General features: G+C 43.0%; 1 protein-coding gene across 1 annotated transcript; it reads left to right on the top strand.

Annotated features, from left to right (window-relative positions):
• The first annotated feature begins 304 nt into the window (after positions 1–304).
• On the top strand, positions 305–14,303 carry LOC149821528 (patatin-like protein 7). Its single transcript, XM_089981330.1, has 7 exons — positions 305–2,156; positions 3,232–3,518; positions 9,456–9,492; positions 10,851–10,960; positions 12,181–12,280; positions 12,751–13,344; positions 14,247–14,303. The coding sequence occupies exons 1-7, from the start codon at positions 984–986 to the stop codon at positions 14,301–14,303; spliced, it is 2,358 nt and encodes a 785-aa protein (XP_089837456.1). The 5' UTR covers positions 305–983.
• Positions 14,304–15,739: the final 1,436 nt, after the last annotated feature.

The following is a 15,739-nucleotide window of genomic DNA, read 5'->3' as shown; positions in this document are numbered from 1 at the left end:
TAACGTATAATTAGAAGAAAAATCAGAGAACCGCGAGAGAGAGAGAGAGAGAGAAAGAGGGAGGGAGGGAGGGAGGGAGGGGGCTCAGGGTGCGAATTTTGTTTTGCCTCCCCTTCCAATCCCATATCTTTTAATGCAAGTCAAGTCTGACTCTGAGCATGCGTGCGTTCAAGTTTACGAAGTCGCTGCCGTGAAAAGCAAAAAGAGTGAAAAAGAAGAAGAATGTTACAAAGAAAAAGAGGGGTTCCATTCTGGGAGACAGACAGCTAAAATTTGGTTGATAAAAAACTGATATGCGTGAAAGAGGTGAATTTTAAAGCATTTGGGAGATCTAAATCGAAAGGAAAAAAAAAAGGAGAGAGAGAGAGAGAGACGTTGAAGAGGAAGGAGGGGATAGACAGGGAACCGTTGAAGTCGCAGCACGACGCTTAGTGAGGTTAGCTTAACCGGCATTTGCAGAAGTTGGGCAGCGGGGGAGTTGGGCAGAGGCAGTGGCAGAACTTCTGGGCGGGGTCTTCGGGTGCAGTCAGAGGAGAGAGTTCGTGGGGAGAGGCGAAAACCAATGCATGAAGATGTACGCGGGGGGGCGGAACCGTAAGGAAGGAAGAAGGAGAAGAGACCGCCTGAATTCGTGATAAAGAAGGCGTTTTCCAACCCAAGAGGAACCCGTAATAAAAAGCGGATCGCGACAGACGGCCGGATATCCCCGAACACGCGCGGGGGACACACTCCAAAATAACGGAGAAAAGAGCTCGCGCACCGCGTCGAGAAATCTTTGGACAAGAGTTTTTTCTCTCGAGAGGAAGGAAGGGCCAGAGCCGGCGCTCGGCGTTTGGAGAAAGTTACCTTGAGGAGGAGGGATAGGGAAGGAAAGGATAGGAAAGGAGGAAGAGCCCTAATATAATAGTTTGAAGGCAGCAAAATCTGTTGGGAAAAAACTCGTGTTGAGCCAAGAAGATCGAGGAGAGAGTGGTGGGCAAGAGATGAATTCCCTAATGGCGTCCAACATGGAGTTGCAGGAGCCGAGCATTGACGCGGACAAACTGAGCTACGAGATATTCTCGATCCTGGAGAGCAAGTTCCTCTTCGGCTACGACGACCAGAGGCTATGGATCCCTAAAGAGGTGGCCGTCGGGACGACGAGCCCGGTGAAGGCTCCTGCGCCGGCTACTTATGAAACCGGAAGCGGAACCATCAAGAACCAGAGGGGAAAGGTATGCATCCTCTCCATCGACGGGGGCGGGATGAGGGGGATAATCTCAGGCAAGGCACTGGCCTACCTGGAGCAGGCTCTCAAGAACAAGACGGGAGATCCCGACGCCAGGATCGCCGATTACTTCGATGTCGCCGCCGGTACAAGCATCGGGGGTTTTTTCACGGCGATGCTCTTCACCAGGGGAGAGAACGATCGGCCGCTCTTCCAGGCGGAGGATACGTGGAAGTATCTGGCGGAGCAGGGGAAGGGGCTCTTCGGGGGAGGAGTTGGTCCGCCTCGAGGCTCCACGAGCGGCGGCGGGGCTGGCTTGCTCAGGCGGTTATTGTTGCCAAGCGGGATGAGTGGCTGCTGCTCCGCCTCCTCCTCCTCCTCCGCCCGCCAGACGGCCAAGGTGGATCGCGCCATGAAGGAGATGTTCACGCTGAACGGGAGGGCTCTGACGCTCAAGGACACGTTGAAGCCCGTCCTCATACCCTGCTACGACCTCTCTAGCTCCGCGCCCTTTCTCTTCTCCCGGGCCGACGCCTTGGAGACGGACAGCTTCGACTTCGAGATGTGGGAGGTGTGTCGGGCGACATCGGCGAACCCGGCCAGGCGCTTGGAGCCCGTCCTGATGAGGTCGGTGGACGGGCAGACGAGGTGCGTGGCCGTCGACGGTGGGCTGGCCATGAACAACCCGACAGGCGCTGCCATCACCCACGTCCTCCACAACAAGCAGGAGTTCCCCTTCGTCCGTGGAGTGGAGGACCTTCTGGTGCTGTCGCTTGGCAGCGGCCAGCTCGACGGCGCCTGCGACTACGAGCACGTCAGGAAGTGGACCTTGTTGGAATGGGCCAAGCCCCTGTCCAGGATCGTCGGAGATGGCACCGCCGATGTGGTCGACCATTCCATCTCCATGGCCTTCGGTCAGAGCAGAAGCACCAACTACGTCCGCGTCCAGGTAGGTGGTACTGGTACCCCCAATGTCTCCATTTTATATACCCCACCCCAAATCGCTTTCCTCTGCTACAAAAGACCCCTCATGCCCCCCCCCCCCCCCTGCTCTCTCTCTCTCTCTTGGTAGATGTTTATGCGATCTTGCGTATGCATCTTAGTGATCTTCCACTCCCTCGTGCTGATGCTACCTATCCTTTGTCGCAATCTGGGCAAGCGGCTCCGGCGTGAGCCCATTTTTTCTGTCTGATGTTCTTTTCTCTTGTGCTTTCTTTATTTGTTTTGGCTTTTGCTCTTGTTCAGTTCATGGGTTCAACATTTTGTTGATCTTCATGAGTGGTAATGTTGAATTACTTTCGTCTCTCTCTCTCTCTCATGCTTTTTCGGTCCACAAGTTTTCATGAAGGGAGCTCCTGCTGCTGCTCCACCTTCTCATATTTCATACGTTTGCGATGTATCTTCCCATCATGCTCTCTGATAAACCTTTTTGTAGAACAGGCTTGTCTGTCCGTGCTGTTTCCGATTCAATTTTGCTTGTTGTTGTCTGTTTACTTACCTCTCCATTGCTTAAACAGGGCGGGATAAACTCTCTTGGTTTTTTTTTTCTTTTAATCCTTTGGTTTTCACTGGGATATACAATGGTTTGTGCTACCTGATTCTTCAGTTTATGAATCAGACCATGTTGTTTATTGTTGATTAGAGATTTTGGGGATCAGAGTGCTTTTCTTCCCCAATATTGTTGTCACATGGTTGTTTTATGCAATGAATTTTTTTATGAAACGCGGCCCGATGAACAAAATTTGTAAGATTGTGATTTTTTTTTTTTATACTCTCTCTCTCTCTCTCTCTCTCTCTCTCTCTCTCTCTCTCTCTCCATTGAAGCGCTGGGCGATTGAGGAGGATTTGCATGTTTTACTGATTCTCCTGGGAAAAACATGTTAAGAGAGTCGTGTTGGGGCTCTTGGGGGAGACTCTAGATTTGTTAGCTTTCACCATTTTTTTACGCCTTTCTTTCTGTGTATTGATTACCGCCGACGACGTTAGTTAAAATTTTTGAGGGATGCATGCTGCTGGTGTCGCAGGCAAACGGGTTGAATATGGGTACATGTGCGGCCAACATGGACGACGACCCCAGGCCTAGCAACGTCAAGAGACTGATTGGAGTTGCGGAGGAGATGTTGAAGCAGAAGAACGTGGAGTCGATCCTTTTCGGTGGAAAGAGGATTGGAGAGCAGACTAACTACGAGAAGCTTGATTGGATTGCAGGGGAGCTCGTCTTGGAGCATCAGCGGAGAAGATCCAGGATTGCACCCACTGTTGCCTTCAAGCAAGCAGCACAGAGGAACCCCCCTTCCCTCCTTGTAGACAAGTAATGATTTTTTTTTTCTTCCTTTTTGTCTTTTTTTGCCTCCTCTGCCCATGTGGGTCAATTTAATGCTGTGCTGTTGTTTGCCCACCCTGCTGCCTTGTTTTGTTGCTTTTGGGGTTTTCCAACATTCCACCTTCCCATATATAAATCAAGTTACCTGCCCGATAGAAACGCATCTTATCGACCACCTGATCCGTCATGGACCTCTCTCTCTCTCTCTCTCTCTCTCTCTCTCTCTCTCTCTCTCTCCACCTGATCGATCATGGACCATCCCCCCCTCCCCTCACTCTCTCTCCTCCATGGACATGTCCCTCCACTCTAATGACCCCCATACCGAAATTCCTCGACGAAATTATCGAAATACCCATGTCGGCTGTTTTTCGACAACGCCTGCAACTAATAGCGTCTGACCTAACATCTAGTGGTCTCTTTCCTTTGGTGCTGCTTATTCATTTTGGTATTGCTCTTTCGTATTTACCAAAATGCCAGGGAAAGGGTTTTACTTTTAAAAATCATTTCATTCCCTGTCTTGGCTTGTGGTGATAGGTGGTGCCCTCCTCCTGTCAGAAACAGGAGATATGATGAACTGTCAAGTGTTAGAGCCTACGATTTCAGGAAATGCCATTGCCAGCTATCAAATCCATCTCGTAAAATTTGATCAGGGACAACCATTTTGCCCCCAAAAGATTACTAGGAGAAGATAAGAATTGTGGGTAGGCTTGGGGTGGGCTCGTCTTGATGATCCCCTTCCCTTCTGCTTTTCTTCTTTGGAATTGGCTTCCTCATCCTCCGCACCAAGGACGATCTAGTGCTGTCATTGTTTGATTATCCTTGGGGATTATTTTATTTATTTATTTATTTCTGCACCATTGATTAAGAATTAGGACTTCCTCCGAATAGGAAAGGTAAATTGTACAAAACATTAGCATTTCATTAATGAAACAGGAAGTCATTCGAGGTCCTTTGGTTTCTTCTTTTGAACTATAAACGAGTACACCTTGGTCCTTTTAAACAATAGACCTTCCTTTTCTGTTTTCGTGAGAAGAGGATCAGATAAAACCCGTTTTATGTAAAAACTAGTCACAGGATGTGAGCTCGATCGTTTTCCTGGTAGGAGCAGCCCCCAACAGCAGTTGTTTGGATGTCTGGTAGGTGTGCTGGAGGTCGATGGTCGGAGAGTCAAGGGAAATTAACTGTAAGAGAGCGCGAATTTGCGTGTGTTTTTGATGAACCAATGCCTCTCTCTTATTTCTTTGGTCAAAAAGTTATCCAAACACGAGGGACATGTCTCTGTTTCGACCGCCTCTTATTCTTTATGTCTGTATGTGGCTGTGCAGGTAAAAGGGGGGGGGGAATGGGAGGTGGAGACTTAAGAGTGCAACTGCAGCTTTGATTTTGGGGTAGGATTGATCACCTTTTGTTTTGGTTTGGAGTTAAAGGGTCGGCGTGGTCGATATGAAAGCCACCCGCCAGATCTCTCAGGATTCTCTGCCTGCTTCGCAACTAGCAGTCTCTGACCTCTTTCTTTGATCCTCTAGTGGAAGCGCGCTTTCAGTTCTACAAATGTCCAACCATCTAAGCTAAGCATATAGTGGTGTGTGTGGCTCCCATTTTCCATCTCCCATCTGTAGTACAAAACCTGCGCCATAGCATGTGGGCACTCTACGTGGGAGGTGATCTGATTATCTCCAGCACATCATGTCATTTTCTTCAGGACATTATATATGTGGAGAGAGTTTGAGAGAGACGATGGGAGTTGGTGAAGTTTGGAATTTAGTCAGTGGAACGCGTACTAGAAAGGAAGGGAGGCCCACTCTCTTATTTTGGGGGAAGGCCTTATATTTCCGCCGTGCCAGACATGATGAGCTCCATCCTGTGTTTGTTTGACGGTGGTGAGATCTGTTTGGTTGCCTAACTAGGTTCTTGTTCATGAACGTGTTGTGAAACTAAAGAGGGGAAGTTTCTCTCTCTCTCTCTCTCTCTCTCTCTCTCTATATATATATATATATATATATATATATATATATATATATATATATATATATATATATATATATTTATATATATATATATCCTGCTGTTACCCATTTGAAGAAAGAAGAAAGCACGCACAGTTTCCTAAATGCTCATGTACGTTTGCTCTGGACTCCAGCACTAAGGGGGCGGCACCTCCTTCCATGGATTTCACTGCCGTGAAAATAGAATTGGACCCCCCCCCCCCCCAACGGAAATCATTTCTGCCAAAAACTCACCTTTAGCGTGTAAAATGGCACGTCCTTCCGACTGATTTTTTTTAGAAATGCACATTTCCGGTGCTTGTGTTGTCACTGTGCCCCCCCCCCCCCCCCCCCCAGAAATGCACGCCCGTTGATGTGTTTCTGCGGAGAACAACTCACTTTCCGTGACACGCCCTCTAAATCTTTTATAAAACTTTTGAGCATTGTAGTCACCCATTTTTGTTGTCTATCCCGTCCTAATTTTGCATCACCAGTCAACCAGTCCGAGAATCGGGTAGTGGATCCCCAAAGCAATAGCGAGGTTTAATCATGCACGCCAGAAATACCCCTAATTGACATTCAACTTTATATTTAATAAAACAACCATTTATTAGCAAGCTATATGAAAAAAAGGAGTTAGAAAAATGCTCATCTTTGCAATAACCTCGTAGGGAGCTGACATGGGTACGAGTTACTGATACTGGTGCGTCAGGCTCTAAAAGTTTATACTGGTACGGGCTAGCTTGGCAAATGCTCTACCAACTCTAAAAGTTTTTACTGATACTGGTACGAGCTAGCTTGGAACAAGCTTCATTCCCAGGGTAGGCATATAGAGAAAGGGAGTAGGTCGGCTTGGAACAATTGCTCTCATGCCATAGTTCTTCTAGAAGTCATCATAAGCCTTAAAAACATATTGTCTTTGTGGTAAGGTCATCGGTGTTTGCATGTAGAGGTGTTGATGAAAACAGGCATGATAATAATTTATAATGTTCTATTAGAAAATGGTACGAGTTTTTCAAGAAGTTGGGACAAGTTTCTTGAACATTTGATACTTTTATTAAGGGTTTTTTATATGATTTTTATACAGCTATCTGTCATTGATGCACTTGATATTCAATATGATAGGGTTTATCGGGTGCCAATACAGATATGCACTATATTATCACAAGCTTCCCTCACCTCTGTTTCATAGTTTTTTTTTGGTAGATCAAAGCCTTCAGATGTGATATGTATGCGTGCTTAGTAGGAAATGGGTTTTGAATCATATGATTATGACATGTAAGCAAGTTTGCCAATGGCTTTAAAAATCAATAGCCCACCATGTATGAAACTTTCACAACTTAAAAACTTCTTGATCATGTCTGGTCTTTAGCAAACAAGACATGTTGAACACATCTACATGGTCGGATTGAATAAATACAGCTTGCACACTTGATTTTCAGCTCAACAGTTTTCTACTTTGGTTAGTACCAAATATTTACCATTTCTTTTTTTAAACCAAAAATCATGACGTGCATCAAATAGTTGAATCAAAGTTCAAGTTGTATGTCTTGCTTATAATTAGCAATCCCTTGAGAATCGATTGAAGCAAAAATGGTTTAAACCATCCTTTTATGACCGAGTTTGGTCATCTTCTATAGGTAGAGCAGAACAATTTAGTCCATTACTTTTGGTGCTTCTGCACATAAATTCCATGCTCCCAAGTAGGTGTAACCAGGTCGAGTATATGTGACCCAAACCAATGCACCGAAGCGATGGAATTGACCAGAAAAGGACCTCTCGCTTCTGAATTTTCTCAAATGAGCCTCTGTTTTTTCGGGAATCTGTGAAAGAGGCATTTGCATTTTGGATTCAGATTCAGATGTGGCATGACCTGTCCCGAATCTGATAATTTGCACCCATCGGTTTCAAGGACAGGAGAGAGGAGAGGTTTGTGCTACTCTTCCCAGCAACTTTTGCTGTCGCCTATGCCTAGTTCTTCCTCTCACCCCACCCCCAACCCAAACTCAAACCACCTAAATCCACTGTTACTTGGGGCCAAAACTTCCGCAACTGACAATATCTATTCGTGTAGTCAGAACAAGGTTGTTTTTGAGATTGCACAGAGAAAAAAAAAAGCAAGTGTCAAACTCGTTGACTGAACTAAAGCTTAACCGAAATCTTATTTCACTGATTGAACAAGGTCGGCTTGGAACAAGTTTCATTCCCAGGGTAGGCATATAGAGAGAGGGAGTAGAGAAAAGAAATAGTAGTTTATAGAGTTGGTAGAGCATTTGCCAATGCTAGCTCAACTGCCAGCGGCATGATGTGGTAGTTATCAACACCCATGTCTACGGCGACCATGTAACCATGCTCTTCACCCCACCCATGTAGTGAGCTGCATTTAGGGCTGGTAAAATGAGCTGAATGATATGAGTTTGGGCCGTTGAAGCTTTGTGGCATGCTGAGCAAAGCTCAAACCCTTGATGAGCCCAAGCCAAACGAATTGAACTTAAACTGGCTCACTGAAAGCAACAGGATTTGAACTTCACATTTCTACCATTTGTCCTGTGCTACATCAGATGTCAAATGTGTCTAAAAATATGTATTAGTATTTAGCAAGCTTTTACCAGTTGAACGCCTACCATTCATGTTCAGCTTGTGACACCTGGTTACATTTTTCGAAGAGTTCTTTACGAGAAGCACACACTGAACCACAAGCAGCTCGTCTCATTTCTTAGCCCTAGCTGTGGTACTCAACCGGCAGACCACTCTCCCAACTCCCGGAAGAATAGTACAGAACATCTTTGAAATACAAAAATACAATTCAAAGAATGTGGAAAATGACAGAAATACTGACGACAAAAGGGAAACAAACCTAACTCATCACGACTTTTATTATGAAATTAGCGTTTAGTCATCCAAGTTCATCACCAGTAAATCTGACAATGAACCAAGATCCAATGTCCCTTTAAGCGAGCTACCTTAGATGAGCATTGGCACTCAAAGCAATGAAATTTACGCACTTAGGACAGCGATAAGACCCAAAATATACAATCAAGCTGCTGCTGCTCATCAGTAATCAGGGTCCGGGGATTTTCTCATAAACAGGGCCGACATACGGTGGAAAGCCGGATAGAACGGCCCAAGAAGGGTTTTTTTAGGCAGACCCCTACCAGTTATACAACCATACCATTGGGATTCGAACTTGAAACGTCCCAACACAAGGCGACCTGCACTAACTGCTCCTGCCAGACAAGTGGAGCCTCCGAAGAAGGTTTGTGTGAGTTTATTATATAGGTTGGTTGAAACCAGGTGACACCCAGGTTCTTGGGGCAGGTTCCCCCTGGAACCTGTTTTATAGACGGGGCCAAGGGACTGGAGTAAGCAACATGTACCGGTTTATGTCCTCGGCCCAATCTGTTAGATTGACAAAACCTCCGGTGCATAGAGAGAGAAGAAGGGTAAGACGCACTACGGAAGCAGCTCGCAGGCTGCAACAAACCAAAAACAGGAAATAAATATTTCACCATAGAATTGGAAAACTGTTGGCATCGTTGTGGATAAGGGTCACGCCCCTTATTTTTAGCAAGTCTTCTTTATCCTGGGCTCCTTCTGTTTTGGGAGGTTGTTACCTTCTGTATTGTGGTTATCGCATAGCCTTTCGTTGGCTATTTAACCAATATACTGTGTAACCAGAAAACATAACAAAATAAAGAGTGATTTGGGGTTTTTTCGTGGATGTAGGCCACATTGGCTGAACCACGTACATGCGTTGTGACTCTGTGTATCTCTTCTTTTTGCTTCTTGTTATCTCAACATGGTATCAGAGCCCCTTCTTTGATCATGTGTATGTCTGCACAGCTAACTGCTTGAGCCTTACGGTGGACTATTATCTGCATCAGCACTCATAAGAGCCTTTTTTTTATCTTGCGCATCCTTGCACAATTGATTGTTTCAGTATTGCGGTGGACTGCCATCGGCACCTATTTCACAAGGTATCTCTGTTCTTTCTGATCCTGCCCAACCCTTGTTTTTTGTTTTATTAGTCTTTCTGAGTATGCCATCATGGATGCATCATCTCAAAGCCTTGGAAATATGAAACTGACAATCCACGATCAGAACCCCTCTCTCAAAATTACTACTGTTCCATTAAATGGAACAAATTATCTTAGTTGGTCCAAAGCTGCTAGCCTATTTCTCAGTGGCAAAGGAAAGTTGGGACACATAACAGGAAAAATACCTCGTCCAGCACAAGATAACGTTGGATATGACGAATGAGAGTCGGCTAATCATTTGGTAATGTTGTGGCTTCTTAATTCCATGGATCCTAGTATTGCTGAAGGATTCCTTCTCGTAGAAACTACCCAAGAAATGTGGGAAAATATACATGATGTATACGATGAACAAAATAATCTTGCACGCATTTTTCAAATTCAGCAAGAAATTTTCCTTCTCACTCAGCAAGAGAAACCCTTCCACACTTATTTAGGGACTCTCAGAGGCTTATGGGACGAGCTTGCCCAATATCGTCCAATCACCACTGATCTAGAGGTCATTAAAAAACGTATAGAGGAAGACCGAATTTTCAAGTTGTTGGCAGGTCTCAAGCCAGAATATGAATCCCTGAGAAGTCAAATGCTCATATCAACACCATTGCCTACTTTTAACACGGTGTGTTCTATCATTCAACGTGAGGAGACCAGACAAAAAAATAATGAATTCTTCATCACAAGTCATTGAAGTCGCAACTGAAAAAATGCCATTCAAAGCCTTTCAGCCATCATCTACCACTGCTGGTATTAACCTAAAAGATAGTTCAAAAAAGCCCAAGTTTCGGTGCACTTATTGTAAGAAGTCTGGTCATACTAAAGACAAGTGATGAGAGCTTCACGGCAGACCACCTAAAGCCCCTGGACTCACTAATCCAAGAAGCCCCTATGCTGCCAACGTTGTATCCATTGCCGATCTTACCAACATTCTGCAACAACTAAATAAGGGACATCAGGTGGAAATGCCAGAATCAACATGTGAAAACACGTCAGGTATCTCTCACTGCTTTACCTCGAATATGTTACCTGGAAAATGGATTGTGGACACTGGAGCATCCGACTACATGACAGGACAAGGATCATGACTTCATGACATTCGGTACGCTACTAAGAAAACTGTATGCATTGTCGATGGAAGCACAGTCTCGGTAGAAGGAATCGGTTCGACCTGTTTTTTTGAAAACTATGCTAAGTCAAAAGTGCTTTATATTCCAACATTTCCAACTAGCCTATTATCTGTTAGTCATATCACCAGGAGTCATGATTGTGTTGTTGTGTTTTCTGCTGATAATGTGGTTTTTCAGGTTCAAAGGACGCAGAAAGTGATTGCTAAAGGGCGGCAACACGATGGCCTATATTTTTTGGATAGTGATGCTCAAGCTCTTGTTGCATACAACGCCAAGGAGTTGAGCAGGTTGTGGCACACTAGATTAGGCTATCCTTCATACAAAGTTCAAAATCAGTTATTACCATATTTACCTGTTATTTCAAATGCATGTGACGCATGCAAGTATGCCAAAGCAACTTGACTATCGTTCTTTAAGTCTCATAGTAGGTCTGATTTTATGTTTCATTTGATACATTCTGATGTCTGGGGACCTGCCCCAGTGCCTTCACATTTGGGGTACAACTATTTTGTTATATTTATTGATGATCACTCACGGGCAACGTGGATTTATTTTCTTAAAAATAAAAGTGAAGTTTCAAGAGTTTTTCCAGATTTTTATCAGCTTGTCTTCACCCAATTTGATAAGAAAATCAAGATTGTGCGATATGATAATGGGGGTGAGTTTGTCAATACTAACATGAGAGATTTTTTTCAAAACATGGGATCTTACCTCAAAACTCTTGTGTCGGGACCCCACAACAAAATGGAGTCGCAGAACGAAAAAACCATCAGTTACTGAATATTTCCAGAGCAATTATGTTTGAAAAAAATATACCAAAAGAATACTGGTCTGAGGCTATTGGAACAACATGCTACATTTCAAATTGTTTGCCCAGCTCTGCTATTGAAGGACGTGTGCCACTGGAAGTAGTCTACAATAAGCCCATATTTATTTCTCATTTGCGGGTTTTCGGATGCAAAGTTTTTGTTCACCTTCAAGCTAAAGACAGAGACAAACTCGAACCCAGGTCAGTCAAATGTGTTTTCTTGGGCTACTCTACAGTTAAAAAAGGTTACCGATGTTTTGATCCGCATCAAAACAAAATGTATATCTCTAGAGATGTTCATTTTTTTGAAAATGAATGTTTTTTTCATGAGTTGGTTACCCTTAACAATGAGGTTCATCCGCAGGGGGAGGATGGGAAGGGAAAGGGATGTGAATTGACCCTTCCAAATGTCCAAAACTATGAGTCTATCGAATTACAAACCTTACCTAATTTGACTCCCAACACCCAAATCGAGCCAGACTTAAGCATTGCTGATGAACCGATTTCTCATGAATCAACCTCAACTGATACTGTGGCTCCCACTAGAAGATCCAGTCGCATTTCCAGACTTTCTGAGCGGTTGAATGACTTTTATACCTATTTGGCTTCATCTTCAACCACTCACCCTACAGCACACCCCATCCAAAATTATCTCTCCCTTAAAGGCCTTTCATCATCTTATATCTCCTATGCCTTAAGTGTTTATGCTCACTGTGAACCCAACACATTTCAAGAAGCCAATCTCAACCCAGAGTGGAGAAAAGCTATGGAAGAAGAAATTCAGGCTCTGAAAAAAATGGTACTTGGGAAATCGTCAATCACCCTGAAGGAAAAAAACTTGTCGGATGTCGTTGGATCTATAACATCAAGTACAACAGTGATGGTACCATTGAAAGGTATAAAGCCAGATTGGTTGCAAAAGGTTACACTCAAATAGAAGGAATAGACTATAATGAAACGTTTGCTCCTGCAGCTAAAATGAATTCTATAAGAATTCTTTTATCAGTAGCCGCAAATAAGAACTGGAGAATGTTCCAATCCGATGTTAAAAATGCCTTTCTTCACGGAGATCTTGAGGAGGAAATATATATGGAATTGCCTCCAGGATATCAGGTCCAAGACCAGGAAAAGGTAGCATGCAAATTAAAAAAGGCGCTTTATGGGCTGAAGCAATCTCCTCGAGCCTGGTTCGCTAAGTTAAGCAGAGCTCTATGTGAGATGGGTTTTAAAAGAAGTTCTGCTGATTATTCCATGTTTGTGTCTATTCAGGGATCTAAAACTGCCATTATTCTCATATATGTTGATGATATAATCATGACAGAAAATGATGAAGCCTTGATTGAACAAGTCAAAAGGAGACTTCATCATAAATTCGAGATAAAAGACCTAGGGACTCTCAGGTACTTCCTCGGTTTAGAGGTTGCTCACTCAAGTAAAGGAATCTTTATCTGCCAAAGAAAGTATATTTTTGACCTTCTTCAGGATACAAGGATGCTTGGCGCCAAACCTGTAGACACCCCTGTAGATTCCAACAGCAAGTTAAGGACAGGTGATGGAAAACCAGTAGCCGACATTGGTGAATTCCAAAGATTGGTTGGGCGTCTCATTTATCTCACGGTTACTCGGCCAAATATTACATTTGCAGTCAACTTGATAAGTCAATTCATGCATGACCTTAAAGAACCACATCTTGATGTTGCTTACAGAATTCTCAAATACCTAAAAGGAACAGTGGGAAAAAGAATTTTGATGAAAAGAAATGCAAATTTGAATGTTGTTGGTTATACAGATGTTGATTGGGCTGGTGACCCAAATGATAGATGTTCTACATCTGGATATTGTGTGTTTGTTGGAGGTAACCTGGTAACGTGGCGTAACAAAAAACAGAGTGTTGTAGCTAGATCAAGTGCTGAAGCCGAATATCGGTCTATAGCCCTTGGAGCGTGCGAACTCATTTGGATCAAATCTCTGCTATCAGACATGGGAATTAATGTCAATGAACCTATGGAATTAAGATGTGATAATCAAGTTGCCATCCATATTGGAGCTAACCCAGTTTTTCATGAGCGAACAAAACACATTGAGCTCGATTGTCATTTTGTTCATGAAAAAATTCAGGCTCAAGTTATCAAAACTCCTCATGTCAGAAGTCGTGACCAATTGGCCGATGTTTTTACTAAAGCTTTAGGAAAAGGAAGACATCTGGATATCATAAGCAAGTTGGGACAGATTGATATCTGTCTACCAACTTGAGGGGGAGTTTGTTGGCATCATTGTGGATAAGGGTCACGCCCCTTATTTTTAGCAAGTCTTCTCTATCCTGGGCTCCTTCTGTTTTGGGAGGTTGTTACCTTCTGTATTGTGGTTATCGCATAGCCTTTCGTTGGCTATTTAACCAATATACTGTGTAACCAGAAAACATATCAAAATAAAGAGTGATTTGGGGTTTCTCCGTGGATGTAGGCCACATTGGCTGAACCACGTACATGCGTTGTGACTCTGTGTATCTCTTCTTTTTGCTTCTTGTTATCTCAACAAAAACCCCTTCCAAAGTTTTCAAGAAGGTGCATGGGCAAACAGGGTACACACACTGACGTCGTGCATGTGTGCAACCTTTGCTCAACCCTTTGCTAGTGTTCGTACAAAAGGTACAAAAACCAAGTTTATCAACAAGGTACAAGTTAATTTTATCCAGGAGGGGAAGACCAACACGAGTTCCCTTACCATTTTTTGCTCTTTTTTTTTCCGATGCTCCCTGTTGGCAGACTGAAGATCACGGAGACACCTCAAACCATCCTCTCTCCCACAGAAACAGTACATAATAACATCCAACTCCATACACCAAGAACCAATTGGATAGAACAATTTATATGGTTTCTCTACAACAATTTGCAGCTGAGATACAACAAATGCAGACAATAGTGAAACTCACCTTTTGGCTTATCCAAAACCAAGGAAGCAGAGATTGCAGGCAGAAGTTTACTATTTACAGAAGCCCACCACCTTTCAATCATCCATTATGTTGTTCACGTTGATTTATAAAAGTCGTTCAATTGACTGACGACATATTGGACAACGGTTTGTCTGAAACCTAAGAACCTTGGCACATTCGCTGCACATGCACTGAAAAAACAACAAATCAAAGCAATTAGTTTAGCGTTATTTGACACTTTTCCATGCAACGTCCACAATGAGTAGCCATACCCATTGTACCAACAGAAGAGTGAGAGATAAGCAATTGGGAACATGGAACAACTCATAAGAAATGCCCTAGAAATATATTCAGACCTCGACAGGTTGGCAAATTTTTAAGACAAGCTCATCTACAAAAAATAGAAGTTCAAACCATTCTCTAGTGGAAGATCTAATGTGAACAATGACATGATAAATGACCTGACATGGAACTGCAAGAAATTTCTCGAGGCATGCTTAGTCGCTTAAAGTCATGTGCTTCCTCTCTACTCTTAGGTCACCTTGAAATATGTTCTGAATTGTGATCACTGAGAACAGTGAGATGATCAAAACTATGCAATAATTTTGTTTTTAAACTTTAAATTCAAGCAAAAATTGAGCAAAATTCAGGTTAAATTCAGGCGAAATTCGAAGACGAAAATAAGGTAAGTATATTGTTAAATGTGTCTCGTAATTCTGAGAACATTGGTGATTTGTTTTTCTTAAATTGGGTTAAAGTTGGCCCAAAAATTGCATTTTTCAAAAATGACATGCCTCTATTTTTACCTTTTCTAGATTAGATCAGATTGGATTCGCTTCGTTTGATCCATATATGGATCTGGACCCATATTAACTAAGATCTGATCTAGGTATGATTCATATGGATTTGGATCTTGAATCCAGATCTAAAATTTAAACATGACCAATTTAAAACTTTAAATTTAAAAGTTAAATTGAGTAAGTAAAGTTGTACCTAGAGTAAAACTGTAGAACTGGAAGGACTTACAAAAGGGGACGACACACTCTAGAATATTCTTAGAATATATTATTTAATAATTAGATATTAAATAAATAAAATAAAATAAATAAATTTTGAAATTATCTAATAGATAAGGTGGAGTTCTACAACATGTAGAACTCTACCTAATTGGGGTCTCTAGAGGGGACGTCACCCTCTAGAGAGACCCTCTAAATAAGGAGTTAATTAAATAACAAAAAAAAGGAGTATTTAGAGAGGTAGAGTTCTACCTTTGGTAGAAACTCTACTCTCTATGAGAGAGCCATCTAGAGGGGACGTCGCCCTCTA

The sequence above is a fragment of the Nuphar pumila genome, chromosome 11, assembly GCF_984573655.1.
Source record: "Nuphar pumila chromosome 11, dmNupPumi1.hap1.1, whole genome shotgun sequence".
In the NCBI taxonomy this organism is placed as follows: Eukaryota; Viridiplantae; Streptophyta; class Magnoliopsida; order Nymphaeales; family Nymphaeaceae; genus Nuphar; species Nuphar pumila.
This window is presented reverse-complemented; position numbering and strand designations above follow the sequence as displayed.